At 53.0% G+C, this 26,762-nt stretch overlaps 3 protein-coding genes across 9 annotated transcripts; 2 read left to right on the top strand and 1 right to left on the bottom strand.

The window, feature by feature from the left end:
• The first annotated feature begins 735 nt into the window (after positions 1-735).
• Positions 736-7,108, top strand: GNB3 (G protein subunit beta 3). Of its 3 annotated transcripts, XM_058442286.1 has the most exons (9): positions 736-1,061; positions 1,306-1,344; positions 2,686-2,792; positions 2,890-2,953; positions 3,079-3,241; positions 3,348-3,414; positions 3,493-3,694; positions 5,300-5,516; positions 6,504-7,108. In XM_058442286.1, the coding sequence occupies exons 1-9, from the start codon at positions 1,005-1,007 to the stop codon at positions 6,608-6,610; spliced, it is 1,023 nt and encodes a 340-aa protein (XP_058298269.1). In that variant the 5' UTR covers positions 736-1,004; the 3' UTR covers positions 6,611-7,108. The 3 variants fall into 3 exon arrangements, 1 of the variants encoding a protein (XP_058298269.1); XR_009214449.1 differs by lacking the exons at positions 736-1,061; positions 1,306-1,344 and having other exon boundaries at positions 2,763-2,792; positions 2,890-3,241; positions 6,504-6,704; positions 7,077-7,104; XR_009214448.1 differs by lacking the exons at positions 736-1,061; positions 1,306-1,344 and having other exon boundaries at positions 2,721-3,241; positions 6,504-6,704; positions 7,077-7,104.
• Positions 7,109-8,546: 1,438 nt separating this feature from the next.
• On the bottom strand, positions 8,547-11,802 carry CDCA3 (cell division cycle associated 3). Of its 4 annotated transcripts, none has more exons than XM_032159461.2 (6): positions 10,935-11,745; positions 10,546-10,722; positions 10,180-10,309; positions 9,279-9,572; positions 9,036-9,142; positions 8,547-8,912 (listed from the first exon to the last, which is right to left on the bottom strand). In XM_032159461.2, exons 2-6 carry the CDS (start codon positions 10,663-10,665, stop codon positions 8,757-8,759), a joined length of 807 nt encoding a protein of 268 aa, XP_032015352.1. In that variant the 5' UTR covers positions 10,666-10,722; positions 10,935-11,745; the 3' UTR covers positions 8,547-8,756. The 4 variants fall into 4 exon arrangements, 3 of the variants coding, with proteins under 3 accessions (XP_032015352.1, XP_058298271.1, XP_058298270.1); XM_058442288.1 differs by having other exon boundaries at positions 8,558-8,912; positions 9,264-9,572; positions 11,310-11,802; XM_058442287.1 differs by having other exon boundaries at positions 8,558-8,912; positions 9,264-9,572; positions 10,935-11,802.
• A 31-nt stretch (positions 11,803-11,833) lies between these two features.
• Positions 11,834-26,345, top strand: USP5 (ubiquitin specific peptidase 5). Of its 2 annotated transcripts, none has more exons than XM_032159469.2 (20): positions 11,834-12,002; positions 15,103-15,228; positions 15,464-15,530; positions 15,726-15,859; positions 16,014-16,159; positions 16,428-16,612; positions 17,347-17,441; positions 18,138-18,331; positions 19,190-19,261; positions 19,869-19,956; positions 20,084-20,209; positions 20,671-20,824; positions 21,160-21,334; positions 22,165-22,253; positions 22,882-23,073; positions 23,527-23,670; positions 23,747-23,892; positions 24,436-24,589; positions 24,877-24,961; positions 25,697-26,345. In XM_032159469.2, the coding sequence occupies exons 1-20, from the start codon at positions 11,892-11,894 to the stop codon at positions 25,788-25,790; spliced, it is 2,577 nt and encodes an 858-aa protein (XP_032015360.1). In that variant the 5' UTR covers positions 11,834-11,891; the 3' UTR covers positions 25,791-26,345. The 2 variants fall into 2 exon arrangements, with proteins under 2 accessions (XP_032015360.1, XP_032015361.1); XM_032159470.2 differs by having other exon boundaries at positions 22,882-23,004.
• The last annotated feature ends 417 nt before the right edge of the window (positions 26,346-26,762 follow it).

Genomic DNA, 26,762 nt, shown 5'->3' on the forward strand with positions numbered 1-26,762 from the left:
CGGGATCAGACCCAGAGGCAGCTGGTTGGGGTTTGTCGAGAAGAAGGATTATCCAGATCAATCCTTTCTAATCTCAGCTCCTGCCTCTACCCTCCCGTACTCACCAAACCCTCTTCCCCACCACCTGAGCTAAGGGGCACAGTTTGAGGTACTGACAATGGGGCCATCTATCACCCTTATATCCCGCCTCCTGGCCTGGTTGCTAAGTGGCCCTGACTGCCAAGATCATCACCATGGATGGGGGCCGGGACCAGGGGGGCCACTGGAGCTGTAGTTGCCTCTGCTCCTTTGCACCCCTCCCAAACCCCAACCCTTAATCCTCACAGCTTTGCTCTAATGCCATGGGGCCTGATGCTCTTATCTCTGCCTGCAGAGACTGACCAGGGAAGCACCCCTTCACCCGCTCCTCTCTCAGGGCTTGTGGTGGGGGCCGCTCTTCTCTATGGCCCCACACTCCTGCCCCCAACCCTCCTCCAGGCTGGGCCCAAGTCTCTCTGGAATCCGTACACCTCCCTCCCTCCCTGTCCTCTTCCCCCCACCCCTGCCAGCTGATTTCATTTGCCTGACGTCGTGGTTGGCTCTACCCTTCCCTGTCAGGCCCCCCCAAACCCCCGCCGGTCGGGGCCAGGCCACTCTCTGGCAGCAGAGCCTGGGCAGGTGACGGGCAGGCGCGGGCGTCACAGCTGAGGGAGTAAGGAGACTCCCAGGAACCGGAGCTGGAAACCCGGCCGAGGTCCAGCCAGAGCCCAAGTAAGAGGGAGCTGGCCTGGGCTCTGCTCTCCTGGGCTGGGGCGCAGGCAGGGCTCAGGCAGGCTGGGGCTGGATGCAAAGGACCCCAAACTTGGTGGGCCTAGCTGGGGAGAGGGTGCAGCCACCCAGTCATTTCCCTGTGTCTTGGAGTCTGGTGTGGGCACGAAGGGCAGAAGCACAGCCTGGTGGGGGGTTCCTCAACACCGACCGCGTGTTCCTGGCAGGAGCCAGAGCTACCCTTCGACCTGTCTGCCATGGGGGAGATGGAGCAACTGCGTCAGGAAGCGGAGCAGCTCAAGAAGCAGATTGCAGTAACTCCAGAGCCCTCCCACTGGGGCCCCAGAAAACAGAGCTGGGGACATGAGGGAGTGTGGCCCAGGGGGAGGGGGCTGGGTTTGCTCTTGAGTGACTACAAGTGACCAGGGACTTTCTAAACTTGGCTCGCATATTTGAGACCCCCAAGCCCCAGAGCCCCAAGTCTAATCTGCCTTGAAGGCCCATGCACCCGCCACCCCCACCTCGTCCTTGCTCCCCTGATGTCTGCTTTCCCTGCAGGATGCCAGGAAAGCCTGTGCTGATGTTACTCTGGCAGAGGTAAGACCCCCTGTCCCCCTGAAGGCAGGGCATGGGGGGAGGGGAAGGGAGCTCCCTGACCCGCAATAGCCCATTGCTCCGAGCATTAGTACAGCATGTCCTTGGAGTGAGGAAGCCCATTAATTAATTCATTCGACCAACATTTAGCGGGACCTGCTCTGAGCCAGGCACCGTATTGGATGCAAAAGATGGAGACGCGGTTCCTATTCTCATCCGTAGAACAAGAGTCACCACAGCCCCCTCCCAGGGCCTTGAAGATGAAGAGGCGATAGTACTTTGTAAATTATAAAGCCCTTGTAGACTCTAGTTGCTAGTTTTCTATACTGTATTTTGTCAATTCTAAGATGCACATTTCTTCACATTTTGACATCTCTGAAATCAAGGTGCATTCAATAGTGGATCATCGTTTCAATTAGAATTGACAGCATCTTTTCTTTCTTAGTGATGCATCTTAGATTGGATTAAATATGTTAATAGTGAACACTTTTTATGAGCCAGATACTGGGCTAAACTGCATAAATACCTAATTTGATTGAATTTTCATGATATCTCTGTAAGGTAGGTGCTATGATAAGCCTCATTTTACACCTTGAGTAAACAGACTCAGGGAGGTGAAGTAACTTGCCCGAGATAACAAAGCAGGCTGGGCCCAGTGGTTCATGCCTGTAATCCTAGCCCTTTGGGAGACTGACATGGAAGGATCGCTTGAGCTCAGGAGTTTGAGACCAGCCTGGGCAACATAGTGAGATCTCTTCTTAATATATAAAAAAATTGTTTTTAACTGTTTTTAAAAAGATAGCAAAGCAAGTGATGGCAAATCAAGTCTGTTCACTCTGGACCCCTAGCCTAAGTCTAAAATCTGGTTAGAGGTCAAGGGGCATAGTACCACAAATTTCAGGAGGTGCAGTTCAGGGTCATGGTGATGCCCAGGCACCCAGTTAAAAAGCTAGCCATGCTGCAGTGGTGGGTGAAAGCAGGCTCCTCTCAGCTTGGGAGAGCCAGCTATGTGCATCTCTTCCCAAATCTGTTTCCAATGACCTCACACTGGCAGCTGGAAATTGGTCAAAGTGCAAGTATTCGGATCATGGAAATCACCTTCCCACCTTCCTCACCAACACTGGAGAGGTGCTTGTTAAACACTTAGCAACACGCCCCTGGCCATGCATGCATCTCTTTCCCACATCAGTCTAAGACACTCCAGGACAGAGACTTATTTCTCTAAGGCTGGGGGCCTGACCTAGAGCCTGGCACAGAGCAGGAACTTGTATAGATCAGTGGCAGTGACAGACATCTGGGCATGTAAACTGCTCACCCTGATATTCAGTGCCCCTCTCTCTGCAGCTGGTGTCTGGCCTAGAGGTGGTGGGACGAGTCCAGATGCGGACACGGAGGACGTTAAGGGGGCACCTGGCCAAGATCTATGCCATGCACTGGGCCACTGATTCTAAGTGAGGCTTGGGGGGGAACCGAGAATGGGAGGGCGAGAGCAGGATTGAGGAAGGTGGGAAGGAGAGGCTTGCATGATATGGGATGCCCTCTCCCCAGGCTGCTGGTAAGTGCCTCGCAAGATGGGAAGCTGATCGTGTGGGACAGCTACACCACCAACAAGGTACCAGCCCTGCCTCCCCGAGCCCCCACCACCGCATCCTTCCTAGGGGCGCTATGCCTACCCTCCTCTGCCCAGCTGGGAGCTTGGCTCCGGTCCCATCTCTGCTCAAACCACCCTCCCTGCAGGTGCACGCCATCCCACTGCGCTCCTCCTGGGTCATGACCTGTGCCTATGCCCCATCAGGGAACTTTGTGGCATGTGGGGGGCTGGACAACATGTGTTCCATTTACAACCTCAAATCCCGTGAGGGCAATGTCAAGGTCAGCCGGGAGCTTTCTGCTCACACAGGTGAGGGAGAGACCCTCTCCTCCCTTCCTGAGGGGTTCAGGGAACCCTGGGTTTCCAGTGGGCTGTGGCTCTGCAGCTAGGGCACTGTCCTTCTAACTGCCTCCAGGTTATCTCTCCTGCTGCCGCTTCCTGGATGACAACAATATTGTGACCAGCTCGGGGGACACCACGTGGTGAGGCTGAACATTGCTGGTGTTGGGGCTCGGGAGTGGGCCTGGCCTTTCTCTAACAGTCTCCCTCCCTTTTGGCAGTGCCTTGTGGGACATTGAGACTGGGCAGCAGAAGACTGTGTTTGTGGGACACACGGGTGACTGCATGAGCCTGGCTGTGTCTCCTGACTTCAATCTCTTCATTTCGGGGGCCTGCGATGCCAGCGCCAAGCTCTGGGATGTGCGAGAGGGGACCTGCCGTCAGACATTCACTGGCCACGAGTCGGACATCAACGCCATCTGTGTGAGTGCGCCCCCCACCCCTGCTTCACTCCAACTCTTTCCCCCACACTCCCCACAACACATACAATACACATCCTCTGCCCCTCCCATAGCTTCCCTAGCCCCCCCGCCCCCCGCTTTTTTTTTTTTTTTTTTTTGAGACAAGAGTCTCACTCTGTCGTCCAGGCTGGAGTACAATGGTGCAATCTTGGCTCACTGCAACCTCTGCCTCCTGGGTTGGAGCAATTCTCCTGCTTCAGCCTCCCGAGTAGCTGGGATTACAGGTGTGCGCCACCACGCCCGGCTAATTTTTGTATTTTTAGTAGAGACTGGGTTTTGCCGTGTTGGCCAGGCTGGTCTTGAACTCTTGACCTGAGGCGATCCTCCCACCTCAGCTTCCCAGAGTGCAGTGCTGGTATTACAGGTGTGAGCCACCATGCCCACAGTCTTCCCTAGCCCTTTCTTTCTTTCCTTTTTTTGGAGACAGTCTCACACTGTTGCCCAGTCTGGATGCAGTGGTGCGATCATGGCTCACTGCAGCCTCAACCTCCAGGGTTCAACCAATCCTCCCACCACAGCCTCCTGAGTAGCTGGGACTACAGGTGCGTGTGACCACGCTTGACTAATGTTTTGATTTTTGTGTAGAGATGGGTTCCCACTATGTTGCCCAGACTGAGGTGGAACTTCTGAGCTCAAGCAATCCTCCTGCCTCAGTCTCCCAAAATATTGGGATTACAGGCATGAGCCACCACGTCCAGCCCATTTTATCACGTTTGCTTTATCATTTTTTCTCTGTAGAGAAAATAGCCATAGATACACACACACGTACACACTTAGATGTAGATACACATTTTCTTTCTGTGTCTTTTGAAAGTCGGTTGCAGACATCATGTTTCTTTACCCCTTAAGTACTTCCTAAAACAAAGCCCTTCTGTAACATAATCACAGTATGAGTCTTAAAATCAGGAAACTTAACATTGACACAATACTATAGTGTACAGTCTATATTCGAATTTCACCAATTGCCTCAAAAGTGTCCACGATAGTTAACGTTTTTTCCTGTCCAGGATCCAATCTGGAAACGTGCATTACATTTCCTTGCCATATCTCTTTCGTCACCTTTAAACTGGAACTGTTTTCCCACCTTTCATTGTCTTGTATGTCATTGACATTTTTGAAGAGTACAAACCAGTTTTCTACAGACTCTCCCTCCGTTTGAGCTTATCTGACATTTCCTCGCAATGAGACTCAGGCCTTGCATTTGTACTTGATCCTGTTCTTGCACACCCTGACCCAGCTCACTTGTGTAGTCTAGGAGTCTGGGACAACCTCCGTCTGCCCTTCTAGCCAGGTCACTGCAGGCAAGCCTTGGTGCGCTTGCCTGCGACGTGGAAATGATGCCTGCCTGCAGCGCTGTACAGTGCAGAGCGGGTGAGGGGCATAGGGAAGTCACTGGCACGTGGTACGTGTTGGCAGGGCTGCTTCTTACCCCAAACCAAGGAAGGGACAGGCAGGGAGGCTGAGAGCAGCGGCTTGCCCTGGAGCTGTCAGGTGGGAGGCAGAGGGCGGGAGAGGCTGTGGGCTGCCCAGGTCTGATCCCTGACGCACTTGCCACCCGTGCCCTCAGTTCTTCCCCAATGGAGAGGCCATCTGCACGGGCTCGGATGACGCTTCCTGCCGCTTGTTTGACCTGCGGGCAGACCAGGAGCTGATCTGCTTCTCCCATGAGAGCATCATCTGCGGCATCACGTCCGTGGCCTTCTCCCTCAGTGGCCGCCTGCTATTCGCTGGCTACGACGACTTCAACTGCAATGTCTGGGACTCCATGAAGTCTGAGCGTGTGGGTAAGGACCAGCCCTGGCTGCTGCTTCCTCAGCTGGAAGGACCCTCCCCAGCCTTCCCTCCCCATTCTCTACCCCCCTTCAGCTCTCATTTCAGACTCTCTTACTGCTGTCCCTTGTCACTGGGTGACTCCACCCACGGAATCCAGTACCCCTTGGTTCCCAACTAGGACTGTCTTCCCTCAGTGTTGCTCTAAGCAGCCTCTCTCCACTGCCCAATGCCATGGCTGCTCCCTGCCCTAGGAGATCCGTGGACCATGACTGTCCGGTCAGTTCTGGGTTCCTGGCATTTCAGGGGCACCCACTGAGAGGCAAGACAGCCTCAGGGAAACATGGAATCAAGGCAGAATCAAGGAGATCTGGAGTGGCCCGAGGGCCCTGACTGCAGCCTAGGGCTCATCTAAGACTAGCCTGAAGTTGGTCAGATAGGATGGCTTCTTCTCTATCAAGAGGCCAGGTGCTGATGAAAATAACACTGGCCGGGGCAGAATCCAAATCCTAATTCTGTTGCTCACTTTCTGAGTGACCTTGCACAAGTCACTCCTCCATGGGCCTCAGTTTCTTCATCTGGAAACAAACAAATAGGATAAGCGGTTGCCTTCTGTTTTCCAGCACCTGTCAAGGTGCCCTCGCTTTTTTTCATAGTACACAGATGCTTCCAGCCTTTCTGTCTGATCCCAGCCCTCCCCCAACCAAAGCTCTTGACAGAGAACCTCCTGCCCTATGGCTAATCCTCTTTCAGTCTCTTAGCCTTCTTCAGGGGTTGAGCCCAGCCTACCGAGTCTAGGATCCCTGCATGCATGTGCTCAAGCACACATGCACACACACACGTACACACACCCACACATGCACACACACGCACACATGCACACATACCCCCCACACCCACACCCACACACACACCCATGCACACATACACTTGCATGCATGCACACACTGCTTTCCAAATCAGCTTGGAGAGACAGGCTGACTCCTTTCCCTCTTCCTCAGGCATCCTCTCTGGCCACGATAACAGGGTCAGCTGCCTGGGAGTCACAGCTGATGGGATGGCTGTGGCCACAGGTTCCTGGGACAGCTTCCTCAAAATCTGGAACTGAGGAGGCTGGAGAAAGGGAAGTGGAAGGCAATGAAGACACTCAGCAGCCCCCTCCCCGACCCCATCTCATTCAGGTGTTCTCTTCTATATTCCAGGTGCCATTCCCACTAAGCTTTCTCCTTAGAGGGCAGTGGGGAGCATGGGGACTGTGCCTTTGGGAGGCAGCATCAGGGACACAGGGGCAAAGAACTGCCCCATCTCCTCCCATGGCCTTCCCTCCCCACAGTCCTCACAGCCTCTCCCCTAATGAGCAAGGACAACTGGCCCCTCCCCAGCCCTTTGCAGGCCCAGCAGACTTCAGTCTGAGGCCCCAGGCCCTAGGATTCCTCCCCCAGAGCCACTACCTTTGTCCAGACCTGGGTGGTATAGGGCGTTTGGCCCCGTCACTATGGCTCTGGCACCACTAGGGTCCTGGCCGTCTTCTTATTCATGCTTTCTCCTTTTTCTACCTTTTTTTCTCTCCTAAGACACCTGCAATAAATTGTAGCACCCTGGTACATCTGTGATGTTTGCCTTCCACTCTCTTCTGTTCCAAAAAGACCCAGGTCCCATTTAAGGGCAGTAATGTGTTAACAGGTGCTGTGATAAAGGCTGGGTACTGGACAGCTTGTGGGCTTATGGGAGGAGGCCTGAGATGGGTCAGGGGGAGAAGGTATTCAGCAGGTGGCTGGGGGACTGTGTGCAGCAGTTCGCTATGGCCTGCCTGTGGTGTCCATGTTTGTACAGGAGGGTTAGATTGAGAAGGAATCAGATTATAGAAGGTCTTGAATGCCAAGCCAGAGAGTCCAGACCTTTTCCTAAGTGCAATGAGAAGCCACTGAGGAGTTCTGAGCAGAGTAGTAACACGATCAGTTATGCTTCTCAGAAAGATCGCTCCAGATCTTTCAGAAAGCAGCAGTGTAGTTTGATGAAAGGGAGGGCCTAGCACTAGGGAAACAAGGTAGGAGGCAGGTGGCAAGAAATGCAAGAGCGACAGGACAGAGGGGTTAGGGAGAGGGATCAGGAAGAGATTAAAGACGTGGAATCAGCTGGAACAGTGGCTCATGCCTGTAACCCCAGAGCCTTGGAAGGCTGAGGCAGAAAGATCTCTTGAGGCCTGGAGTTTGAGACCAGCCTGAGCAACATAGTGAGACCCTGTATCTATAAAAAAATTAAAAATTATCTGGGCAGGCTGGGCATGGTGGCTCATGCCTGTAATCCCAGCACTTCAGGAGGCTGAGGCAGGCAGATCACTTGAGCCTAGGAGTTTGAAACCAGCCTGGGCAATATGGCAAGACCTCATCTCTATAAAAAAAATACAAAAATTAGCCAGGCGTGGTGGCTCATGCCTATAATCCCAGCTACTCGAGAGGCTGAGACAGGAGGATCGCTTGAGCTCAGGAAGTTGAGGCTGCAGTGAGCTGTGATCGCGCCACTGCACTCCAGCCTGGGTGACAAGAGCAAGACCCTGCCTTTAAAAAACAAGCAAACAAACAAAATGTGGAATCACCAGGATTTAGTGACCAAATGCTAGGATATAGGATATTGGGAGGGAAGGATTCAAGATAATGGCCAAGGTTTGGGTTTGGTGGCTGGGTAGATAATGCTGTCATTCACAAGGATAGGGAAGAGGGAATGAGAAATAGCTTTTGGGGGAAGATCATAAATTCAGTTTTAGACAAACTGACTTTGAAGTACTTATAGGGCAGCTAGATAAAGGTCAGGGTTAGAGAGAGTGACCTGGAAGTTGCCAGAATATAGGGAAGTGATAGCTAAAGCCCTAGAAGTAAACACCTAGGGAGAGCAGGAGGAAAGGGCCAAGGACAGAGCCACTGGGACACCATCGTTTAAGGGAGATGTGCAAAGGAGGCTCAGAGCATCAGTGGGCTCAGGCCAGGGAACACAAGCTCTCTAGGCTGCCATTCTACACACAGAAAACTCGGTGCAAGGTTTACATATACTTTTTTAAAGTAACATTTAAAATTACTTCCTTTAATATAAAAGAAACACACAAGACACAAAGAAAGCCCCATAAAGCTGAGTCCCAGTTTGGTAGTTGAGGAGTCTAAGGAAACAAGCCTTTCCTCAGGATCCCTGGGAAAGAAGGGCTGAGAGGACACAGATACCACCAGGCCCTGGGTGACTGCGTTGCTGGGGCCATGCAGGGCCTAGCTCTCCACCAAGGGAAAGTGCTGATTTTCCTTGTCATGGTCCTGGCCTGGCTCCCATGCTCGTCCTCCAGTTTTCAGAAGTCGTCCAGTTCCAAGAATGGCTCCTTCCTTTAGTTCACTAACATTTTCACTTAGGGGTGAAGGCCGCTTACCCTGAAAACGGCAGTGTATGAGTTGCGGGGGTTGCTGTTCAGGAGAGGGAAGATATGGGCAAAAGGGTCTCCCACCCTCTATGTTGGATATCCTAGTAACAGCTTTCACCTTCTCTTCCCTTACCTGTCGTAGCGTCAGGGTGCCAGGGGAGTTGTCATCCTGCAGGATGGTGAGGGGGGATCTCCCTAGTACCTTGCTGCTGTTTGGCTTCCATCTATTGCGCATAGAACCTGGGGTGGGTAAGGAGTTAAAGCAAGGACCCAAAACTAGGACTTATAGTTTATTCCTCCCACACCCACCCGTGGACCTTATCCCAAAACATTATCCTAGTTTATCTTCCCTGCATCTTGCCTTTAGATTCTGTACCTGAAGATCTGGGAGTCTCAGGGTCCCTTGAGGGCTTGTCGGAGCTCTGGCTGGCCACAGGGGTTTCTGTGGGCTGTCTTGCTTCCTCCTTGGAAAACACCTGTTTGGAGGGGAACTCAGTCTGGTTCCAAGGTGGCATCTGTTCCTCAACAGATAACTGGCTACCCAGAGGCAAGTCCAATTCAGAAGATAAAGGTGCCTCCGGGGGCAGAACAGGCTCTGGGGGAAGATTTGATTTAGAGTCTTCAGTTTCAAATACTTCACTCAGCTGTTTCACCAGTGGGCTTGGGGGGTCTAGAGGAAGAAAGTGAAGTGAACAGTGACCTTCTGATACACAACATTCAGCAAGGAGCAAAACATACAGGAACCTTAGGACTCATGCCTAGGTGGGTGAGCAAGTGGGAAGAGAGAAATCAAGGAAATCAAGGTGAAAGGGAGCAATTTTTTTTTTTTTGAGATGGGGCTTGCTCTGTCCCCCAGGCTGGAGTGCAGTGGCGTGATCACAGTTCACTGCAGCCTTAACCTCGTGGGCTCAAGCAATCCTGAGTAGCTGGGATCACAGGCCCATGCCACCGTGCTTTTGTGTGTGTGTATGTGTGTATGTGTGTATGTGTGTGTGTGTGTGTGTGTGTGTATTTTTTGTAGAGATGGGGATTTGCCATGTTGCCTAGGCTGGTCTTGAACTCCTGGGCTCAAGCGATCTGACCACCCCGGCCTTCCAAAGTGCTGGGATTACAGGCATGAGCCACCGCACCCAGGCTGGGAACCAAATATTGAGATAAGAGTGAGATGGGTCCGAAGCAGGAGGATGGAGGTCCCTTTAAGGGAGAATGGCTTCATGGACCCTACCCAAGAATAATAGATGACAGCTTCATCAGCATTCCCTGGGCCCAACACTTACCTCCACTGCTGGTCTTCATAGGTGTCCGTGCAATACCAAGAGTAGGAGAGCGGGGATCTGAGTCCTGGGCATGTTTAAGACCCTCCAGTTGCTCCCCTGCTGGTAGGCCTGGCTGTGGAGAGCTCTCCACCTGTCAAGACCATAGGCTAGAACAAGTCTGGGCCCTGACTCTTCTCTCCTCTCCTCCCCATATTCCAGGAAGGAATTGCCAAGGCCCTCAGATATCCAGCCTACCCCATACAGATTGAGATTGCAGAAAATAAGGCCAGGATAAGGGTGAGGACATGAGGGCTCTCTCAAAATCAGGTTAGGAAGAGGCCCAAGAATTCAGACATTCTCTGCCTTTCCCACGCTGGCCCAGAGTACCTGGATGGGAGTGCGCACGATGCCAGCACTAGGTGAACGGGGGTCCGCCACTCGAGCCAGATGTTTGTTGTGCGGCGGAGGCCGCGCTGGTGTGACTGGGACGCTCTTGGCTGAGCCCATCTCAACCAGGAGTTGCAGGGTGGGGGCAAGGGCCAGCCCCGGACGAGGAGGGAATGCCTGTGAGAAGTGACTCAGGTCTCAGCCCTTATCTCTTCTACGTCGGACCTTCAACCCTAAACCACCCTGTCTTCCCAGTTTCCAGTGAAGAAACTTCCTGGCAGGGGACCAGAGGCCTCTGCGGAGTTAATGACTGCTGCAGCTGACAAAATGGCTTGTTCTGGGCCTGCCAAGCCCTCTAACTTATTTATTAAGTTATTCAAATCACTTACGTGGCCCCAATTCCACCTCTGGATGCACAACAGCTCGTGGCTCAACTCCCGATGTTACGCGTTTCAAACTTCCCGCCACGCCCCCTGCCCTGACCCTATTGGCTGAGCTGGCGTAGATCCCATAGGCCCTTCGCGTAAGACCCGCCTCGAACCAAAGGAAGCTGTTGGTCTGGGAGAACGTCTATCATGGTGACTGTGGGTGTCAATGGACTGATGCTAGGCTTGCCCAGGGGTGACGCCTCCTTGATAAGGGTGCTTCTGTTCAGTATCGGCCTGCGAGCCGTCCGTGGCAGACTGAGGAGTGCCAGTCTTCGCTTTCGAGACGTCTAGTCTCAAGAACGAATTATTAAACAAAATAGAATCATGAGTGATTACACTATTATGCGCACATCCAGCTGGAGTTGTGATGATTTTCCTGAGGCGAGCGATAGTAGCCTTATTGGTTGACAGCTGTATCAATCACTCGACACAACCCCCTCAAGCTCCGCCTCACTGGATACCCCCTTTTCAAATACAAGACAACTGCCCCTCGACTTTCCGACCGGACAGGTCCCCAAGAAACTTTCTGGAATTGAGAGGCCTAAAACAACCGTCAGTTCCTGCTCTTCAATAGAAGGCACGCGAAGGGACTCCAAGGGTCCCGGAGCCGGAGCAGCTGCGGAGCTGCAGCAGCTGCAACTCCGAAGCCCACCTAGCTGCTCTACGTGCGCTCCCGCCCTGGAGGAGTGGGATTGGTTCTTTCAACCATCAATTGCCTTAGGAGCGCTTCTCATTGGCGTCAGTCAAGCGCGGGGCAGGGGCGGAGCACCGGCAGGCAGGCTCCGTCCAACTGCCATTCTCGCGCGTCGTCCCCGCGGCGCATGCCCCTAACGAGTGGCGCTCATTGGACGGGAGGGGCAGGGGAGGGGACTGGGAACGGTGGGAGCCGCCGTGTGTGGAGAAGCTGCTGCCGGTGTCATGGCGGAGCTGAGTGAGGAGGCGCTGCTGTCAGTATTACCGACGATCCGGGTCCCTAAGGCTGGAGACCGGGTCCACAAAGACGAGTGCGCCTTCTCCTTCGACACGCCGGTAAGCCCATTCCCCACGTCCGCAACGAGCACGACTTCCTTCCATCGCCCTGGTCATTCCGCCGGGGCCTGCAAGGCTTGGGCTACCGCCTCCCTGCGATGCACCATGGGACTTGTGGTCTCCCACGCTCCACTCTGCCGTTGCCTTTCATTAACTGCGGCTGTCGTGTGACTACCGTCCCCGGAAGCCGCCGCGCTCACCTTTCCAGCTCCCCGCTTCGTGGAGCACTGTGGGCATTGTAGTCACTCACTGCCTTCGTTGCCGTTCTAAGCTAGGGGCGCAGCCCGACCGTCGGACTACATCCCCCAAGTGGACCCTTGAGAAAACCTGGCAGTCGGCCTTGTCTGCCGCGCACGGCTCTCCGGGATTTGTAGTCTCGTGTAGAAGTGATGGGGACGACTCCCCACTGTTCTCGGCCGGGGTTGAAGTTGGGGGTGGGGACTGCAGTTCCTAGGCGGTTAATATAGTCTGGGAGTGGGCTCTCAAGAAGTCCGGTTCTGAGAAAGGCAGAGTTAGAAAGCCTCCACCCCGTGGTTAAAACGGACAGGGGGCGGGGAGGGGAGGAAAGAGGAGAGGAAAGCTCTAGTCGTTTCTTCTTTGAAGTGAGCAATGGCCGCAGCCCCTACCCTTCCCCCGCCCCCCCCAACCTATCGCAGACAGCTGAGATAACCCCTTTTAAAGTATTCCTAGAGAGGTGGTTTCTTTCTCGGAGGATGCTAAGGCCTCTTTCCCATCCCGCTCCCACTCTTGGCTAGTTACACAAAGCCACCTCCCACACCATGCTTCACGTTTTGCGGGCTCCACCTGGTACCTCCCTTCCTGCAGTTCTGCCTTCCCTATGTCACCCTCAAGCCGAGGCTCTTTGGGGCCTGAACTGAGAAGGCAGCAGCTTGGTTGGGATCCGCCCCCCTCACCACCCCTCCCCTCAAGCTGCTGGGCCCTGCCCAGGGTATTCTGCCAGACCAGCTCATGGCCTGAAAACTGCAAGTCAGAGTGGAAAGCCTTCATTACTGCATCACCAGTACTGAGTAGAACAGCATGATGTGAGGCCCAGTTCAGGATCATCACTGTGATTTGTGGTTTGCTTGGTTTGCTAGGCTTTGATCTGGGCCTCAGACAATGTGCTGCTTCTCTGAAGTCTGGCTTTGGCAGAGGTAAAAGAGCACTGCGCGGAGCAGAGCTCCGGGGTTCCCAATCCTTGGTGAAATCAGCATCTTTAATTTCCAACAGAGGAGTTTAATCACTTCAGAGCTCCCACATTCTTCCCAGGAGGGAAGGGTTTTTCTTAAATTACCAGCAGGTGGTGGAAGTCAGTGGGTCCCTCTTTACACTTATATTCACTCTTGTCTCTCTCCTTAGTAACTGCTTTGAATAATCCAAAAAGGGTTTTTGTAATCTTCTGACACTTTCCCTCTTTCACCCCAAGTCAAGAGATTGTCAGTGTGCCCTAGTTCTTTGCTAACCAACTTCCAGCATATTTGGTTACCTTCAAATTGGGCTCATGGTAGAAAGAGCTTAGTTGACCTCCCCGGTGAGAAATGCTCTATTTGTTCATGAACTTGCAGTACACACTGTTCTAGGAAGTGGTACAGAGCAATCTATGGGACCAAGAACTACCTTAGACAGTGCACTATTCTTCATATCACAGTAGAGAAATGTTCAAGGCCACTGAGACTTTTATTCGTGGAAGAGGATGCCTGTTGTTGCTCAAAGACTTGGATCTGAGGGAAGACCCTTATTGTCTCCAATTTCCTCCTCCACCTTCTCCATCACTCTTTACAAAGTCAGTGGAAAACGTGATCAGCTTTGGGGGAAGCCCATCCTCCGTTCTTAGCTGTGTTTCTGGGTGGACACCCGTCTGTCCCTGTTTTCATGGGTTATGTGTGTTCGAGCTATCTCAGCAAGTGTTGTGAGATTGTTGTCGGACGGGGATGGCTTTGAGACTGGTGATTGTTGGGGGACTTCAGCAGGGATCTTATTGGTCAGAGGGGAGGCAGAGGAGAGAGTGTGGTGGCTATGGAATGCTGGACTTCATGACCCTGCCAGACTGGGTGCAGGTTTAGCTGTGAGTCCCTAACAAGTCATTGTTCCCCGGGAAGCCACACTTCAGCAGGAGAGGAGGAAGAAGACTCACAGTGTGGACCAGGGTTCAACTACCTGGTAGAGTGTGGTAAAAGAAAGGTCTTTTTCGCTGGATGTTTAGTCTCACCGCTGTAATCCCAGCACTTTGGGAGGCCAAGGTGGAAGGATTGTTTGAGGCCACAAGTTAAAGACCGGCCTAAGCAACATAGCGAGACCCCACCTCTTAAAAAAAAAATCTAGGCATGGTGGCATGTGCCTGTAGTCCCAGCTCCTTTGGAGACTGAGGCAGAAGGATCACTTGAGCCTGGGAGGTTGAGGCTGCAGTGAGCTATGATAGTGCCACTGCACTCCAGCTTGGGTGACAGAGTGCAGTGTCTCTAAAATAATTTTTTTTTTTAAAGGAAAGGTAATTTTGCTTGCTGGCACACTCGGATCAGATATACTGTCAAGTGCTGGAATCTCTGCTCCTCCGCTGTGGAAGGTTTTCTGAATCATGGAGATCAGATAGGGTTTGTCTTAGGTGTCCCTGGTTTGGGTTCAGTGTCTGACATGAGAAAGTCTTTCCTCTCCCATGAAGGGACCCTTTTTCCCTTTGAATGTAATCTCCAGCACTGGAAGTCCACAGTATTTGATCCCCATTTACTTTCTGGATTTGTTAGCCCCAGGAAGGAGGTGAAGGAAGTCCTCCGTGATTGATTAAAGAGCTCCACAGCCCGAGAAGGAGCAGGTGGAAAGATAAATGGTGACTGGTGTTGCTGTTGAATGGCGAAGATGAGCTGGTGTTCCCCAGCCCCCGATGTCCTTGTTGGTTGTTATCAAAGTCATGGGAGGAAATGGGGAGAATCTTAGCTATGTCCCAGGTCCTAAAAGGCTAAATAACTTGCCAGGGGCCACCCAGTGTTAGAGAACACAGCATTTCTTCCGGAACCCAGCAGTTTCTGACTCCAGGTTTTGGTTTCCTCACCTCGCCAGGCTTCATAACATCCTCGTGTTTTCACCCTTACCTCTTGTCCTACAGGAGTCTGAGGGGGGCCTCTACATCTGTATGAACACATTTCTGGGCTTCGGGAAACAGTATGTGGAGAGACATTTCAATAAGACCGGCCAGCGAGTCTACTTGCACCTCCGGCGGACCCGGCGCCCGGTAGGGACAGGGCTGGGGCAAGGCCTGGGTACATTCTGTTCCACTCTATCTGTTCCATTCTGACCTCCTATTGGACTCAGTTTCTTTTTTTCACCTACTTCTGTGTCATTAAAGCTTGGCACAGATGTTTTTTAGCTTTATTCTGAGATGAACCACTACCTCCTTCCCTCCCTCCTCCTGACTTGTTCCCTCACTCGTGCTCATTGCTGATCCGGCCCTTCCTGCTTCTTTGCAGAAAGAGGAGGACCCTACTACAGGCACTGGAGACCCACCCCGGAAGAAGCCCACGCGGCTGGCTATTGGTGAGCACCACTGCAGTCCTGTTCTTGTCCCTGAGCTGGTCTTTCTGGCTCTCAGCAGCACCAGGAAAGCCCCAAAGATTGGGCCTGATTGATGGCCCTAGAACTCTGGATGGGGCAAGTGAGGTGCTGGCTCGGAGGAGGGACATTGACCTGTTGTCATTGCTCTACTCTCCCTCTTCTTCCCTATCCTTCCAGGTGTTGAAGGCGGGTTTGACCTTAGCGAGGAGAAGTTTGAATTAGACGAGGATGTGAAGATTGTCATTTTGCCAGATTACCTGGAGATTGCCCGGGATGGACTAGGGGGACTGCCTGACATTGTCAGAGATCGGGTATGACTCCCCCGCAAGCTACCCAAGATTCTAGAGCAAGATGGGCCAGGGTAGTGGTGTCTTAGGCAAGCACTGACAAAGCTGAAGGCCAAGGGGAAGAGGGGCATGTGGGGCAGGGGGTTGGGTATTGCCTCTGACCCTCTGCTTCCCCCAGGTGACCAGTGCAGTGGAGGCCCTACTGTCGGCCGACTCAGCCTCCCGCAAGCAGGAGGTGCAGGCATGGGATGGGGAAGTACGGCAGGTGTCTAAGCATGCCTTCAGCCTCAAGCAGTTGGACAACCCTGCTCGAATCCCTCCCTGGTGAGGCCTGGCCCCTCTGCCTCGGGCACCACCCCCAGAGCGAGGACAAGGAGCCCACTTTTCTGGGGGATCTGGTCGGAGAGAGGGTAGGGAGCAGGACAGGAAGGGAAACTTGGAAATGAACAAGACATGGGGATGGCCAGAGGAGAAGAGAGAGAGACCTTGGATTGGCAGGGGGCCTGCAGAGCCCCCTCTCTCTGCCCCTCCCTCTGCCCCTCCCTCAAATCCCCGACCCACATTTCCACTGATTCTCTTCTCCCTGGGTTAGTGGCTGGAAGTGCTCCAAGTGTGACATGAGAGAGAACCTGTGGCTCAACCTGACTGATGGCTCCATCCTCTGTGGGCGACGCTACTTCGACGGCAGTGGGGGCAACAACCACGCCGTGGAGCACTACCGGGAGACAGGCTACCCGTTAGCTGTCAAGCTGGGCACCATCACCCCTGATGGAGCTGGTACAGCCTCCCCTGCTCCAGCCACTCTCGTGCTTAAATGTATTTCATTTGTTAGTAATTTCATGTGACATGTATAATACATGAATGCATTATCTTGATAAGAAAGGAAAATAGTCAGGTGCGGTGGCTCATGTTTGCAATCCCAACACTTTGGGAGGCAAGGCAGGAGGATTGCTTGAGCCCAGGAGTTCGAGACCAGCCTGGGCAACATAGTGAGACCTCATCTCTCCAAAAAAAGAAAAAAGAAAAATTGGCTGGGTGTGGTAGCTCCTGCCTATAGTCTCAGCTACTCAGGAGGCTGAGGTAGGAGGATTATTTGAGCACCCAGGAGGTTGAGGCTGCAGTGAGCTATGATTGCACCACTGGACTCCAGCCTGGGCTACAGAGACCCTGTCTCAAAAAAGGAAAATACTGCAGATGAGACTAAATTTTCAATTACTCCCCACTCAAATCCTCATCCCTTTCCTACCAAGCCTGTCTTACCTTATCCTATACAGCTAGAATCAGAATCACAATCAATTCCAACCCTCACCCTGTTTCATCTGTCTTCCCTGACCGTCAGCCCCAGAAGGGCCATGACCTCACTCATATTACTCATATTCAAGGGAACTAAGAGGGTGGACCTTACTGGCTCTCCTTCTGTCCCCTCAAGTCCCTTCTGTGCAAGGGATGGGATGGTGGCCAGGCTAGTCCTGAGCCACTTCCCCTGATTCTCTTCCTGCTTCCTGCTCTAGACGTGTACTCATATGATGAGGATGACATGGTCCTGGACCCCAGCCTGGCTGAGCACCTGTCCCACTTCGGCATCGATATGCTGAAGATGCAGAAGGTGAGACCCCCTTCAACTTCAGATTCTTCTACTTCCTGTCCCTGTGAGGGCCCTTCCTCTTTGCCTGAGGCTGAGGTAGGGTTTTGGAGAAATCTTCTAGTTAACCCCATCCCCAAGATACACAGGCTTCTTTTAAATATCTAAAATCATTTATTCAGTGAATAGTACTGAGTACCTACTATGTGCTAGATGCTGTGTGAATAAGACAGATGTGATTTTTGCTTATAAGAGTTCTACTCTAGAAGAAAAGGCAGACATTAGTCACATTCCCAGATAAGTGAATAGTTGCAAACTATGGTGGGCACTATGAAAGAGAGGCAGAGGGTACTACAGTAATTAACAGCAGGGTGACCTGGCCTAGTTTAGGGATCAGGGACATTTCCCTGAGGAAGCGATGCCTAAGTGACAATGTGAAGGAGGTTAGGGGTAACTTAAGGATGGGAAAAACATTTCAGGTAGAAGGAATTTGTATTCCTCATTCAAGCAGAGGCCCTAATGACTAACGGGCCTCTGGGACAATTATGTGTGGCCTTCCAGAACTTGAACTGGACGATACTCGACATACCTCCCATGTTTGAGCCTGTAATTCCACAAATGCCAGGCCACGGTTGAGTATCATCCTAGACTCTCAGAGATCAAGGTAAAAACTACAGGGTTGAGTTTCTCACTCAGCCTGAAGTGCCCCTTCTCACACAGACAGACAAGACGATGACCGAGTTGGAGATAGACATGAACCAGCGGATTGGTGAATGGGAGCTGATCCAGGAGTCAGGTGTGCCACTCAAGCCCCTGTTTGGACCTGGCTACACAGGCATCCGGAACCTGGGTAACAGCTGCTACCTCAACTCCGTGGTCCAGGTGCTCTTCAGCATCCCTGACTTCCAGAGAAAGTGAGTAGTGCCCTCTCCTTCCCCAGGCCCCCTCCTGGTCAGCACCCTCTGGGCATACTCCTCCTTCAGCTGCCCTTGGCACCTCTGTGTTTGATTCTGGTCTTAGAGTAGTACCTATCGGCTGGGTGTGTTGGCCCACACCCGTAATCCCAGTACTTCGGGAGGCCAAGATGGGAGAATCGCTTGAACCCAGGAGGTTGAGACCAGCCTGGGCAACATAACGAGACCCTGTCTTCTCTTTAAAAAAAAAAAAAAAAAAGAATAATTCCTGTCACACTCTGGCTGACATGCTGTGAGGGGAGCAAGCTAGGGAGCTGTACCACCAGCACCCCAACACACAAACCCCACTGATAGTGCAGAGTGCCAAGTCCCAGGGCTCTGTGGCCTTCTGACAGACTCAAGGGTTAGCAGATGGTCCTTATTTTAGGGCAGTGACATCAGATGAGCATCTAACATGGACATGTAGCACTCGGGGAGGAGGGGGGCTTGGCACACTAAGAATAAAGGCAGGTTCTCAGCAGAAATGAGTTTACTTTCGAATTTGGGGAACAATTAGAAGGTGAATGCTCAGAATATGTCAACAGGTTCTGTCCAATAGAATGTGAACTACACTTATCCTAATCCCGGCTGCCTTCCCCCTCCCTGGCTCCTATGCCGCCGAGTGTGCTTGCACATTGGACATAGTTGAGAAGGGGAGAACAGGCAGGTTGCTGGAGAGAAGCGACTCCAAGGTTCACCCACAGCAACTCCCCACTCTTGAGGGGAGCCCGTTCACAGAGTTAGTAAATGTTTGCTCCCTTCCCTTTTCCTCGGAGCTCAGGCCAGAGCCCCTCCAACTGTCCTTCCCTTGACTTTTAGGTATGTGGATAAGCTGGAGAAGATCTTCCAGAATGCCCCAACGGACCCTACCCAGGACTTCAGCACCCAGGTGTATGTAACCAGGTCCTATGTAGGAAAGCTGTTGAGAGTTACGGCCGTATACCTTCCTCCTCCATGACCTCCTGGGGGCACAGCACTTTAACCCCTGGCCTTTTTTTTTTTTTTTTTTTTAAGACAGAGTCTTGCTCTGTTGCCAGGCTGGAGTGCAGTGGCGCGATCTCGGCTCACTACAACCTCTGCCTCCTGGGTTCAAGTGATTCTCCTGCCTCAGTCTCCTGAGGAGCTGGGACTACAGGCACAAGCCACCACGCCCAGCTAATTTTTTTTGTATTTTTAGTAGAGACGGGGTTTCATCATGTTGGCCAGGATGGTCTCGATCTCCTGACCTCGTGGTCCGCCTGCCTCGGCCTCCCAAAGTGCTGGGATTACAGGCTTGAGCCACCACGCACGGCCACCACTGGCCTATTAGGAGCATTCGGGTGACTGCCCTCTGGCATGTTGTCTGTCTTGAGCTGGGTTCCTGTAGAATCTAAGGTTTTTCACATTGTTGAGAGTTAGCTAGGGAGAGCCATGAGGAGGCGGTTGAGTTGGGGACACACAGGGTCGTTAGTTGACTGAAGCGAAATGAAGCAAAATGTTTTCTTGGTTATTAATGCAGGGCCAAGCTGGGCCATGGCCTTCTCTCCGGGGAGTATTCCAAGCCAGTACCGGAGTCGGGCGATGGGGAGCGGGTGCCAGAACAGAAGGTGCGTCTAGGACTCTGTCCCTTTCAGGCCCTGGGATTGTGGGGAAGCTGAGGTCTGGGAGATGTCTAAAGAAGGCCCCTGGATGGCCACTGAGCCCCAGCTGAGTCCCTGCCCTGACTCTTCCCAGGAAGTTCAAGATGGCATTGCCCCTCGGATGTTCAAGGCCCTCATCGGCAAGGGCCACCCTGAATTCTCCACCAACCGGCAGCAGGATGCCCAGGAGTTCTTCCTTCACCTTATCAACATGGTGGAGGTAAGGGCTGGGAAGATGGCACACCCCCATCTTCCTGCAATTTACTCACTCTCCTTCTTGCCCATTTCTCCCTCTATCAGCCCCAACCCAGTCCCATCCCTGAACCCCAACAGTCTGTGTCCCTGTGAACAGTGCTTGCACCTGAGGAGGAGAGTGAAGGTGATGATCCTTACCCTTGATGGGCTCGAAGCCCAATTCAGATTACAGCCAAAGACAATGATAAGAGAATACTTACTGCTTATAAAGAAAAATACAAGCGTGTTCCAACGCAGTCCCTCAGTGCAGGGATGGGGCCAGAAATGGGGAGGGGTTGGTGAATTAGGGAAGGTTTCTGCTCTGCTCTTGTGTCCCTGAGTTCTGAGTGGTAGTCTGCCTTGTTTCCCTGACTCTCCCATGAACCTTTCAGGCCCCATTCTGTTCCGTGGCTGCCCAGACATCCCTACCCTGCCTCTTTCCCATAGAGGAATTGCCGGAGCTCTGAAAATCCTAATGAAGTGTTCCGCTTCTTGGTGGAGGAAAAGATCAAGTGCCTCGCCACAGAGAAGGTGAAGTACACCCAGCGAGTTGACTACATCATGCAGCTGCCTGTGCCCATGGATGCAGCCCTTAACAAAGGTAGGCTGCTCCATCAGCAAGGCCTTGGCACGGTGGGAGGCTAAGGTCTAGGAGGAATGCTTGGGCACCTGATGGGAGCACAGCCCATGGAATGCCCTGCTCCACCAGCCAAGGTTCCAGTCTGGGCCACCAGGAGTAGATAGGATTAACCTCGCGCAGTGGACACAGCTTGTTAGCAGAGCTGCGTGGGAACAGGCGAGATATATTGGACATGTGTCGGGGGTGCTTTGGAAGGGTAGAGGAACCGAAATACGGACACAGAGCCAGTAGGGAGAGGCTAAGGAGGCAAAGAAGCAGCACCCTCCGAAGGATCCACCAACCCATTCTGTCACCAGAGGAGCTTCTGGAGTACGAGGAAAAGAAGCGGCAAGCCGAAGAGGAGAAGATGGCACTGCCAGAACTGGTTCGGGCCCAGGTGCCCTTCAGCTCTTGCCTGGAGGCCTACGGGGCCCCTGAGCAGGTTGATGACTTCTGGAGCACGGCCCTGCAGGCCAAGTCAGTAGCTGTCAAGTAAGTCCTCTGGTCGGGGCCTGAGGCTGTGGGTCTATGGCAGAGCCATCCCACAGGATATTTCTGCCTCTTCCCTGTTCTTTCATCCCTTTGTGGTTGGAATCTCAGGGTTGAATCAGTTGGGCTGGTAATCTGGCCCTGATGGAACCAAGGTGCCCTAGTAGGGGGAGACATGGGTGCTGACACTATCTGTCACCTTGTCCTGCCCCAACCACTCCCTCTTCTCCTGTGGCACAGGGGCTCTTTGTAGCGTAGCCTCTCTTCACTCCCCCTCAGTCATGGCTGAGCACAGGCACTTAGGATCAGCTGTGGGCAGAATTTGGATTTTCAGCAAATAGCCCCACTTTGTGCCTAGCCATTGGCACCTGGCATGGGTGTGAGACCTGAAAAGGGGCTTTGGTCTCGGGGAGTCAGCTGCCTAGCCCTTTGCTGCTCCTGCCAGTGAAACAGCTCTTCCTCTGTGTGTGGGGTTTTTTTTTTTCCTTTACATAGAGACGGGGTCTCGCTATGTTGCCCAGGTTGGTCTCTTAACTCCTGGGCTCAAGCAGTCATCCTGCCTTGGCCTCCCAAATTGCTGGAACTGCAGGTATGAGCCACCACGCCTGGGCTTTTTTCTTTTTCTTTTTTTTGTTGACAGCCTTCCTTCTGGCCTCTACTGCTCCTTGTTGGCTGAGGACAGGCATTAGACACCTGCCCAGGGAAAGAGAAGAATATGGAGGATCTTCTGGGTTATTGGGACTTCTACATGAGTGGCTGAACCCCAGGTGCGAGTTTCAGGAGAGGAAAACCCTGGGGATTCTCTGGGTACCAGCACATTCTCTCTTCTCTAGGACCACGCGATTTGCCTCATTCCCTGACTACCTGGTCATCCAGATCAAGAAGTTCACCTTCGGCTTAGACTGGGTGCCCAAGAAACTGGGTATGGCTGCTGGAATGAGGGAGGTTACGCAGAAAATGCTAGAAAAAGAAGGGGCTTTAACACATATAAACTAGTGTTTCTCAAAGTTTTCTCTGAAAGGGGAAAAAAATCACCTTCAATGTTTCAAAATGTATCTAGTTTGAAAGCACTAACTAAAAATATTAAAAGACTTCTTTGATTGTTATAGGTATGATTTACAACCAAAAGTGATTTTTGTAGTTTTTTTTTAATAATTGGTAAGATGTTTTCATTTGATAATCTTGAAACAATTAATTCTCGTGAGTCTTACAGGTCCCTGACTGTCATTTGAGAACTCGTGATGTACCTTCATTTTCTAGATAAGGAAGTTGAGACTCACAAGAATATAAAATCATTCTGTCTCACGAGTTCTAGGCCCCCTGCCCTGTCCATAGATTATTTGTGGTAGATCTAGGACCAGCATCCTGGCCTCCCGACTCCCAGGCTTAGTATTATTTGTCTTATACTGGGACCCCTATAAGATGGGTGCCGTGCTTTTAGCAGCTCCTCTTTACAGAACAGTTCTAACATAGGGGGCAGGGGATTGAGGTTCCCGAATCACTTTCCAGGTGGGCCTCCGGGAGCTGCTGAGGTGACCCTTTTCCCACAGATGTGTCCATCGAGATGCCAGAGGAGCTTGACATCTCCCAGTTGAGGGGCACAGGGCTGCAGCCCGGAGAAGAGGAGCTGCCAGACATTGCCCCACCCCTGGTCACTCCGGATGAGCCCAAAGGTAGCCTTGGTTTCTATGGCAACGAAGACGAAGACTCCTTCTGCTCCCCTCACTTCTCCTCTCCGACATGTTAGTGACTCTTCTTCCTGCCTGTCTCTTTCCCGTGCTGATGGGGGCCTCTCTGCCTTGCATCCCCTGCCCCTGTCCTTTGTGTTTCTCCTGTCCTCCCTTTCAAATTTCCTCTGCCCTCTTTGACATGGGGCCTCACCACAGCACTCCCAGCCACCTTCTGGGTGTGGATGGCAGCAGTACCAGCTAGTGGCCTCTCTGTCCTTGTTACCTCCCTGGTTTGGGTAGGGTGGGGGTATCATACTCCAGAAACAGGGCCCATTCTGTGAGCATGGGCAGGGACCCACATTACAATCGTGTGGTCATTTTAGTTTTGGGATAAGGTGCCAATCCATGGGAGAAAAATGCATGGAATGGGTGATTGGAAGAGGGCTGGGTCCTGGCCTGTGGGAGGGAGGAGGAGCAAACAGTGGCCCAATCAGTCGGTCCGTGTACCCACAATTCCCATTACAGCGCCCATGCTGGATGAATCAGTCATCATCCAGCTGGTGGAGATGGGCTTCCCTATGGACGCCTGCCGCAAAGCTGTCTACTACACGGGCAACAGCGGGGCCGAGGCCGCCATGAACTGGGTCATGTCACACATGGATGATCCAGGTAGGCTGGGGTGGGGAGCAGGGTGGGGCAGGGCCTCCATCCTCCCCCAAACACATCAACCCCTTCACATCCACAGATTTTGCAAACCCCCTCATCCTGCCTGGCTCTAGTGGGCCGGGCTCCACAAGCGCAGCAGCCGACCCCCCTCCCGAGGACTGTGTGACCACCATTGTCTCCATGGGCTTCTCCCGGGACCAGGCCCTGAAAGCGCTGCGGGCCACGGTATGGGCTGCCCCAGCTAAGGACATGGGGCCAGTGGGGAAGAAGGGGGTGGGAATGAGGGGCCATCCTTCTTGAGCAAGACCAAAGACAACAGGTATGGTCTGGTCAAGGCTGGGCACCACTCTTTTGTGGCTGCGATGAAGGACCTGAGGCCTGCGTTCACTGCTGGGGTTTTTTTGCCCCAGAACTTGTTAAAAAAAAGTAATGCTTCTGTTTGGCCGGGCGTGGTGGCTCACGCCTGTAATCCCAGCACTTTGGGAGGCCGAGGCGGGTGGATCACGAGGTCAGGAGATCGAGACCATCCTGGCTAACGTGGTGAAACCGTCTCTACTGAAAAATAGAAAAAATTAGTCGGTCGTGGTGGCGGGCGCCGGTAGTTCTAGCTACTTGGGAGGCTGAGGCAGGAGAATGGTGTGAACCCAGGAGGGAGGCAGAGCTTGCAGTGAGCCCAGATCGCGTCACTGCACTCCAGCCTGGGCGACAGAGCAAGACTCTGTCTCAAAAAAAAAAAAGAAAAAATGTAATGCTTCCTTCCTCTCCAAGAACAATAGTTTAGAACGGGCTGTGGACTGGATCTTCAGTCACATTGACGACCTGGACGCTGAAGCTGCCATGGACATCTCAGAGGGCCGCTCGGCTGCCGACTCCATCTCTGAGTCTGTGCCGGTGGGACCTAAAGTCCGGGATGGTCCTGGAAGTGAGTATCCCCAGGAAGCAGGACAGGCTTGGTGGAATCTGGTCAGTCTGCTACACCAGATCCCTCATTCAGGCAGCTCTGCCCTCCTCAGGAGTCAGGGGCTTCTCTCTACCTCAACGTGGCATCTGAGGGTGGGGTTGTCTGACATGGAGACACGCTCTGGCCCAGTACCTGCCTCACATTCCCTGAAACTCCTGTCCTGAGTCTGAGCTGTTGCCTGGATCTTTGGGCTGTCACTCAAGCATTCCCTTCTGTTTCCTTCTCTGACCCCCTCTCTCCTTCCCTAGAGTATCAGCTCTTTGCCTTCATTAGTCACATGGGCACCTCTACCATGTGTGGTCACTACGTCTGCCACATCAAGAAGGAAGGCAGGTGAGCGCTGGCCACATGCGTTTTGAACGGAGAATGGTGGTGGGAATGAGGAGGGCCATTTGGAAGTCCTTGGGATAGCTGTGGGTGAAGGTGAAGGGACTGCCTGATGGGGACATAAAGTGCCAGAGAGTGACAGAAGGTCTTGCAGCAGTGATTGGTCCAAGGGCTGGATCTGGCCACCAGCTTTTTTAAAAAATAGAGATGGGATCTCACTATGTTGCCCAGGCTGGTCTTGAACTCCTGAGCTCAAGTGATCCTTCTGCCTCGGCCTCCCAAAGTGCTAGGATTACAGGCATGAGCTACCGTGCCTGGCCAGGCCCCCTGCCCTTGTAAATAAATTTTCACTGGAACCTGGACACACTTGTTTATGTGTTATTTGTGCCTGTTTTCACGCTGTGGCAGGAAAGTTGAGTTGTTGTGTCGGAGACCAGAGAGAGGGCCTGCAGAACCTCAAATACTATCTGGCCCTTGCCAGAAAAAGTTTACCAACCCCCTGCCTCCCTGGAATGGGTGGGGGGTGGTTGTAAAGGTACTGGAGGATCTGAAGACATAATAGGGTCCGTGACCCTTGTGAGGTTGTGAAGCTCCCTTAAGGCACGTGGTGCCTGGGCTGTGGATTTGGGGTACGGGCAGAGAATGTGGAGAGCACTTCCAGGGGCCATGTCTGAGAGACTACATGATGCCACTTGGAATGCCCAGTTTGTTCATCCTTTTCTGTTTTCCCCACTTCCCCAGATGGGTGATCTACAATGACCAGAAAGTGTGTGCCTCCGAGAAGCCGCCCAAGGACCTGGGCTACATCTACTTCTACCAGAGAGTGGCCAGCTAAGAGCCTGCCTCACCCCTTACCAATGAGGGCAGGGGAAGACCACCTGGCATGAGGGAGAGGGGCTGAGGGATGGACTTCAGCCCCTCTGCTCTATACCCTTTTTCCTTTTGTCCCCAGCAGCAGGGAAGAAGCTGGAGGCCGTGGGAGAATGGCTGGGCAGAGCAGAGGGGCAGCGATAGACTCTGGGGATGGAGCAGTTCGGGGACGGGAGGGGCCGGCCACCTGTCTGTAAGGAGACTTTGTTGCTTCCCTTGCCCCGGGAATCCACAGTGCTCTGCTTCTCTGTGTCGACCCGCCCAGCCCCCTGGTGTGGAGGGAGGGGTCTCGTTTGTGCGCGTGGGTGTAGCTTTGTGCATCCTCTCCCAGTGGAGCGATCACCTGTGCCTCCCCTCCCCCTTTGTTTGCCCCTGTGTGGTTGGTCAAGGAGGGATGTGAGGGAAATAGGGACCGCCCCCCTTGCCCTCCTGCCTCAGTCTTTCCCCCACCCTGTCTCTTCCTTGTCCTTCTCTGGAAAATGCCAAAATACACGATGTGAATAAAAGTACAACGGCTAAATTGTGTCCTGTTTGATACCTTGGGAGAGGCTTACCTTCCTGGGGTTAGCAGGAGGGCGTTTCAGAAAACTCCTAACTCTGGCCGCCTACCCACCAAAGGCAAATCTCCACCTTTCACTCGTTCTAGAGCTCTAGGAAAATTGGGGTTGGGTGGGGAGGTGGAGTAGAGTGACTAAATGCCGGCACAAAGCCAAGGAAAGATGGAGTGAAGAGCCCTTCCCTCTCTTCAGTCACCCAGGAGTCGGAAGATTTCCCAAATGTCCCTAGTGGCTAGCTGGCTTCAGACTGGGACTCAGTCCCTGCAGTTCCTGCCGGGCCTTGCCAGCCGGGGCGAGGGTTGGGATACTCCTGGCGGCCTATGCCTCTGTGAGCTGCCCCTTCCGCTGTGAACCCTGCATTTGTCCCGCAGGTTTTGACT

Source organism: Hylobates moloch, unplaced genomic scaffold (genome assembly GCF_009828535.3).
Source record: "Hylobates moloch isolate HMO894 unplaced genomic scaffold, HMol_V3 SCAFFOLD_8, whole genome shotgun sequence".
In the NCBI taxonomy this organism is placed as follows: domain Eukaryota; kingdom Metazoa; phylum Chordata; class Mammalia; order Primates; family Hylobatidae; genus Hylobates; species Hylobates moloch.